This window comes from Mus caroli, chromosome 8, assembly GCF_900094665.2.
Source record: "Mus caroli chromosome 8, CAROLI_EIJ_v1.1, whole genome shotgun sequence".
NCBI classification, from domain to species: Eukaryota; Metazoa; Chordata; class Mammalia; order Rodentia; family Muridae; genus Mus; species Mus caroli.
The window spans coordinates 119,840,440-119,848,437 of record NC_034577.1 but is presented as its reverse complement, the minus strand read 5'-3'; the positions used below and the strand labels follow the sequence as shown (position 1 = coordinate 119,848,437).

Sequence of the window (7,998 nt, the reverse complement as noted above, 5' to 3'; positions counted from 1 at the left end):
TGTATCCACTCCTCTGTTGAGGGGTATCTGGGTTCTTTCCAGTTTCTGGCTATTATAAATAAGTCTGCTATGAACATAGTGGAGCATGTTTCTTTCTTACTAGTTGGAACATCTTCTGGATATATGCCCAGGAGAGGTATTGCGGGATCCTCCGGTAGTACCATGGTTGGAGGACTTTTTGTTTCTGTACACCAATAGGACCTTATGCATAGATGCTCCTTACCTCTAACCCAGGTGGATTCTTGTCTCAAAGCCTTAATATTTTGCCTCATGTTCTCAAATGTGGATATATCCCACATTAATAGTTCCCTTTAAAATTACCTATACATTGCTGTTGTAAAGACAATGCAGTTACAAATATTGTTGCATGCATTTTCATTATGTTACTTGGGTTTCTGTAAATAAGTTTTTAAAGGGGATTGTTGAATTATAGCATATATTAAATTTAATTTTAATAGGTATTACAAAATAATATCCTAACAGGATACAGTTTGTGCCAGTGTACATTAGAAACCTATATCCCAGTATTATATCTACAACTAGACATTTTCTGGAATAAAAATATGACAGACATTAAAATACTAAATATGTCAAAAAATGCAGAAAGTGCATAAAAAAAGGATTGAGGAAAATTCCTATTTAAATGTTGAAAGAACATTTCCTGACATAGAAAAGCTCATTTTTAAATTAGTGTAGAATATTCACTTCATAATTTAAAACGTATTACAATAATACAGACATTATGGTTCTGGCATACACAGAGATGAGCTGTAGTCACCAAAAGAGCAGAAAGATACCAGAAGTAAACTCACACCTATGCTGCCAAGGCCCCAAGACCATTCAGTGTGACAAGGCATTCCACCACACATGGTGCAAGGGAAACATATATTCCAAAGCTGAATGATGAATCTCCGAGTTTTAGCCTAAATTATTCTCAAATGTGAACTCAGGATGAATAAACTCCTGTAAGTAAGAGTCAAACTGCAAAACTATTAGAAGATATAGAGGAAAACCCACATGATACTGGATTGGATGATGTGTTTTAGAGGTGACGGAAAAAGACATATTTTAAAACCAAAAATACAAAAATATAAGTAAATTTGGCTTTATTAGAGTTTTAAAAATGCTTATATCAAAGTGTCACAGCATTTTTCAAGTAATATATAATAAAGAAAAATTTAAAATCCATAAAAAGCAAACCATGGGATTAAAGAAAAAATTTCCAATTTTATTCCTGATTAGAGATTAAATGTATCAAAAATACATTCATAGAGCTATAAAACTTGTTTTAGCTACTTTTTCTATTGCTCTGATAAGATACCCTGATAAAGGTAACTTAAAGGTGCAAGGTTTGCATTTGGCTCACAGTCGCAGCCTGTGTACTAAGGAAGTCAAGGCATCAGGAACCTGAGGCAGCTGCTTCCATTGTATCTAAGTCAAGAATCAGACAGTACTGAATACAGCCCACACCTCAGTTTCCTTTGTCCACTTAGCACTCAAAGATTCCAGTGCAGAACTTACACTACTCCAATGAGCATAAACAAGTCATGTCCAGATCTTTCATCATGTTGATGGTTAGCACTAGCAATCACAGCACCAACTTTTTAAAACTTGACACTCAAACATGTGACTTTAATCATAAACTTTCACTGCTTCTCATCAAATTTTCATGGTCCTCTGCTAGCAGAAATAAAATTCAGATTCCAAAGCTCCCATAATCTTCAGCAATTGGAGTAAGTTAAATGTCCAAAATCTACATTGTCACCTGAGACTCAAGCAGTTTCTATGTGCTCCCTAAAGTAAAAAATCCTGTAACATAATTTCATCATGGCACCAACTATATATCCCATTCCAAAGTATGACCAAAATATAGCAGGGAAAACACCAAATCTACAAATCTGTGTCGAAAACTGGGGACTCATAATGAAATAATCTGAACCTCAAAAGGCCTCAGCACACCCACTCCTCCAGTCCTGCCGTCTGCAGCACATTATCTCTTGATTAGGCTGGCTTCATTTCACACCTGCAGCTTTCCTAAACAGCCCACAGACCTGGCATCTCTAATGTCCTGGATTCTTACTGCAACTTGGGATCTACCTTCACAGCTTCATACAACATCCTTTTGGGACCTTACAACATGTTGCCTGGCCACAGCTACTCTTTAACAGTGGAACAGGTGTTCACGAACCTTTAGTTTTATAAAATCCACATATGCCAAGAAAGTACCATAGTGTTCCCAAGTTTTAGTTCCACACTGAGAATCAGTCTGCATTTTGAGGGCACAACTATATCAGCCTCTGCCTACTGATCCTGGAGAAACAAAGCACTTGCATTCAAGGAGCAAGGAACCACATCTGTTGAGACTTTTTTCCTTCATATAAACTTGGTTCTTCACTGGGTAGAGGATTCAGTGGATTTTGTCCTCAGGACACCTTTCCTATTATCTCTGCTCAACACAGGTTTCCCCTAAGTAGTGCTTATATCTTCAGCGATTACAGCTGCTGTCTAATGCCCTACTTAAGAAATTTTCTTTGCCTAAAAAATTACTTCATTCCTTCTCCATTCAACTTTACTGAAGTTCTCAGGAATCAAGCAAAATTAAAATAGATTCTTCCTCAAAATACCACACATGTGGCCCCATCCATGTTCCTGATATACTATTTGCTCCCTTCTCAGAATTCTTGAGCAAGTTTTCCAATTCTCTTAGCATTTTTTTTCTTCCAAGCTTCAACCAAAATGTCCCTTTATGATCTGTTTATAGCACTCAGGGTTTTTGTAGGCCAACATTCCAAACTCTTCCACATTCTTCCTTTAAACCACTTCAAAAGTCCTAAAACCACATAGTCAGGTTTAAAAAAGTTATTTATTCTTTGTGAATTTCGAATCATGTACCCCAATTCCACTAATCTCTTCCCTCCCCTCATACCCACCCTCCGCTCTTGAAACCTCCCTCCACAGCAAAGAATAAGAGAGAATCTCGTGCGTGGAAACTGTAGTGTTTCACAGTGTGTCCCAGAGTCCATACCCTTTGTCCATAATTTTGTCGTTCAAATGTTCATTGTAATTATATAAGGCCTCTGGTTTCTGCTACATTATCAGTACTGAAACCTTACTCTTCTCTGATATCTTGTTTTTGTCCTATGTAATAGAGATCCTGTAGGTTTGGATATATAGAACTGGCACCTTCATATACTCCAGTATTTCACCAATGAAAGGATAGTGGGTATAGACCATTTCCAGCCCTAGACTGGGACTAAGAGATATCTGAGCTAGTCAAACTACCAGTTCTCCTGCCCTGTCCTAGATGGTCCATCTATTGCCTCATTCACCAAGTAGCAGGCCTAGCTCTCCCACTGTAGTGCCTAGGGGACCTACAGGGAATGCTCTCCTGAGTGCTGCAGCAATTGAAGGGCAGTGACAACTCTCTCACCCTTGTGAACCAGGGCCAGTTTTCCTGCCTGCCATAGGCGGTAAGGGGTGAGAGTGGGGAAGGGCATCTCTCCTTTGCCCACACTCCCCAGGTATGGGGCCAGGTCTGCCATGCTCACATCATCACTCCCACCCACGCTACAGTCAGCTCTACTGTGCTGCCAGGCAAGGTACAAGGCCTGCTCTCCCAAGTTGCTGCAGCCCATGAGGGGCAAGAACAGTACTCCTGCTCTCATGACACCAAGGCCAACTCTCCCATTATGTCCAGGCAAGGAATAGGGCACAGCCTTCAGGGGAGGGGGGGGGAGAGGGGGAGAGAGGGACTACAAATGAATAAATAATTTTAAACTAAGATAATGATTGAGAAAAAAAAACCTGACATCCACATTTGGTCTCTACGTGAGTGCAGAGGGGTGTCAGGAGTAATGGAAAAAAGGAAGAAAAATGGGCAGTGTGACTGGCGAGAGAGCTCAGTAAATGGCTTATATACCTAAAACTGGATCAGCAGAGGCAGTGGATCCCTGAGGCCCACTAACCAGTCTGCTCAAGCTAACCTGTTAGTTATGTGTCAAAGAGAAACCCTGTCTCAAAAGAAACAAAATGAATAACATAGTTGGAATGAAACTCAATGTTCACTACTAGCCACTACACATGCTCACACATGTAATATGCAAAATATACTGGAACACTTATGTACATGGCCCCACGGCATAAATGCACCCACATTCACAACATTATCAATTAGCTAACTACCTAATTGACTAGAGTATGTAAGTGATAAGTTGATGATTCTGCCAGTATGAACATAAAGACACCTACATCCTTTCTATTAGCCAGCATTAGTCTTTTGATGAACTGAAAATACTATTAAATTATGTATTTCTTTGGGGATTATTTTCTTTAGAAGGGACTCACCACATAGCCATTGGCAGACCAAGAATTAACGATGTAGACCAGACTATCCTTGAACTCATAGAGCTCTATCTACTTATGACTCTCAAGGGCTAAGATTAAAGGTCTGTGTCACCACGCCTGGCATGAAATTATATGTTAGGTGTCAAAACTACAGAACATGATTTAAAGAAACCTGAAAGTCCCATGAGAATTACAAAGACATTCTACAGAAATAGAAAAGTCCATTTTCAAGTTTTTACAAAGTCTCAAAATAATCTTGTCAAAGTACCAAGTAAGAAGAATCCTGCTTCATCATTTCAGAACTTATTCCTATGAAAACATTATGGTTCTGCCTAGAAACAGGTGACACTCAGACCAATAAAACAGAAGAGAGATCCCACAACTATACTCATCTCTTTGCCCCACCACAGAGTGTGAAGAGAACAGTCAGCCACAGATGGTGACAGAGGTCCTTAAATTATATTCAAAACCCAACTCAAAATGAATCAAAGACCTATAAGTAAGATCTAATCTACAAAAATACTAAAATAAAATTTAGCAGAAGTTTTATTTTATGATACTTAATTTGCCAATGTATTTTTGGATGGTCATCAAAGATCTTTCTGTATATGTAAATATAAGGCGATCTTGTACATCCGATCTTCCTACCTAGGCTTCCCAAATGCTGGCAATACCGTAGCATATCACAACACTCTGGTTAAGCTGTACCAGGAATCCCTTCAGGGCTTCCTATATACTAGGCTCAACCACACTCCAACCCTCTCCCTCTTCTTGCATTGCATTTTCCATTGTGGGAATATCACCTTCTATTCCAAAGGTAAACATAGTGCCATATATAGATTACTATCACTGAAAATTTACATTTTAGATACTCATAGTTTCATTTGTTGTCCTACTAATTTTTTAGAGTTATATTCTGACATTTTTCAGCTCTTCTGTTTAGTTTTTTTTTATATGTATTTATTTATTATATGTAAGTACACTGTAGCTGTCTTCAGACACACCAGAAGAGGGCCTCAGATTTCGTTACGGATGGTTATGAGCCACCATGTGGTTGCTGGGATTTGAACTCGGGACCTCTGGAAGAGCAGTTGGCGCTCTTAACCACTGAGCCATCTCACCAGCCCCTGTTTGGTTTTTTTATGTTTTCAATTTTTTATTTTAAATCTGTATGAGTGTATTATGTGCATGTATGTGGGTATATCGTGCGCATGCCTGGTACCTGTGGAGATCAAAAATGGGAACTCGAGTTACAGATCATTGTGAGCCACCATGTGGGTGCTGGGAATCCAGTCTGGGTCCTCTTGAGGAGCATCCAGTAGTGTTCTTAAACACTGAGCTATTGCTCCAACCTCCTTTTTGATTTTTGAGACAGGGGTGCTGTGTTTAGGAAGGCTGGCATCATGCTCCAAGAAGACAGCCAATACCCATCTCTCTGCCTCAGCCTCCCAAGTTTTGGGACCAGGGGTTCACACCAACATCGTAATGAATGCTCTTGACCAGCACAACTAGCAGGCAAGGGCAGCTCAGGCAGAATCCATTTCTGCAGATTATGCTGCTTTATATAGATCAGTGAATACTTAGAAGGGAGCTTTGCTTTAGTGGGGACTGAGATTTAAGTCTTCTAAGTTTTTCAATTATTTAATTGCAATTACCATCCACTTGCTCTCATTATTTTCAGGTCAGCCTAAGTCTGAAAACTCTGATGAAAAAGGTATCAAACGTCCAAATAATCTGCACATGCCTGCCTCTGTTGCAAGGAAGCGTCTCCTTAAAGGTAAAGAGATAACTATAATACAGATGAGAAAAAGCTCTGTTGTTGCTGTTGACTGTATCTTCAGCACATGGGCCCTTTCCAATGAATCCAGCGTGTGTTCTCATGTTTCTCCTGTTTGATACCTGTTTGAAGGGCTTTGTAGTTCTGTGTTGTAAAAGGATCCTGTGCATAGATTCTCCTTATCTTTAATTCAGATATATTGATTAGTTTTCTTCATTTATCATAGCCTTAATCTTCTGGGTCTGTGAATTGTAGTATGGGTATCCTGTACTTTATGGATATATTCACTTGTGGGGATAGGTCTGGGTAACCTCACTAAGGGTGGTATTTTCTAGTTTCATCCATTTGCCTGCAAATTTCATAGTGTTCTTATTTTTAATATCTGATTAATATTCCATTGTGTAAATGAACCACATTTTCTTTATCCATTCTTCAGGTAAGGGGCATCTGGTTGTTTACAGTTTCTGGCTATTAGGAACAAAAGCTTCTATGAACATAGTTGAGCAAGTATCCTTGTGGGATGGTGGGGCATCTTTTGGGTATATGCCCAGGATTGGTATAGCTGGGTATTCAGGTAGAACTATCCCTAGTTCTCTGAAAAACAAAACAAAACAAAACAAAACAAACAAAAAAAATCCCGCCAGATTGATTTCCAGAGAGGTTGTACAAGTTTGTACTCCCACCAACAATATAGGAGTGTCCGCCTTGCTCTATGCCCTCACCAGCATATGCTGTCGATTGAGGTTTTTATCTTAGCCATTCTGATGGTGTAAGGTGGAATCTCAAGGGTCATTTTGATTTTCATTTCTCTGATGACTAAGGATGTTGAACATTTCTGTAAGTGCTTCTCAGCCATTAGAGATTCCACTGTTGAGAATTCTGTTTAGGTCGGTACCCCATGTTTTAGTTGGGTTATTTGGCTTGTTGACATCCATCTTGAGTTCTTTATATATTTTGAATATTAGCCTTCTGTCACTGATGTTTTGTCCTATTGATGGCATCAGTTGTCTTACAGGAGCTTTTCAGTTTCATGAGGTCCCATTTATTAATTGTTGATCTTAGTACCTGAGGTATTGGTGTTCTGTTTAGGAAGTTGTATCCTGTACCAATGCACTCAAGGCTATTTCCCACTTTCTCTTCTATTAGATTTAATGTTTCTGGTTTTATGTGCAAGTCTGGTTTTATGTTCAAGTTATGTACAAGATCCACTTGGACTTGAGGTTTGTTTGGGGTGATAAATATGGATCTATTTGTATTCTTCTACATGCAGACATTTGGTTAGACCAGCACGATTTGTTGAAGATGCTTTCATTTTCCCATTATATGGTTTTGACTTCTTTGTCAAAAATCAGGTAGCCTTGGTGTGTAGGTTTATTTCTGGGTCTTTGATTCAATTCCATTGATCAACTTCTGTACCAAAACCATACAGTTTTTATTACTATTGCTCTGTAGTACAGCTTGAAATCAGGGATAGTGATACCTTCAGAAGTTCTTTTATTGTACAGGACTGTTTTAACTATCCTGGGTGTTTTGTTTTTCCATATGAAGTTGAGATTTGCTTTTTCAAGGTCTGTAAAGAATTGTGTTGTAATTTTGATGGTTTTACTATGCTAATTCTACTGATCCAAGAGCATGGGAGATCTTTCCATCTTCTGGTATCTTCTTCAGTCTCTTTCTTCAGAGACTTGAAGTTCTTGTCATTCAGGTCTTTCACTTGCTTGTTAAAGTTACTCCAAGCTACTTTATATTATTTGTGGCTATTGTTTTTTTGTTTGTTTGTTTGTTTTTTAATATATTTTATTACGTATTTTCCTCGATTACATTTCCAATGCTATCCCAAAAGTCCCCCATACCCTCCCCTCTCTCCCCCATTTCCC

General features: G+C 38.8%; 1 protein-coding gene across 1 annotated transcript in view; it reads left to right on the top strand.

Moving 5' to 3' along the window:
- The window catches only part of LOC110300626, a 174,786-nt gene that overhangs the window by 159,675 nt on the left and 7,113 nt on the right, over positions 1-7,998 (top strand). Inside the window, exon 40 of the mRNA XM_029480433.1 lies at positions 6,026-6,121. Coding sequence (XP_029336293.1) covers positions 6,026-6,121 — 96 coding nt within the window. The remainder of the gene's footprint in view (positions 1-6,025; positions 6,122-7,998) is intronic.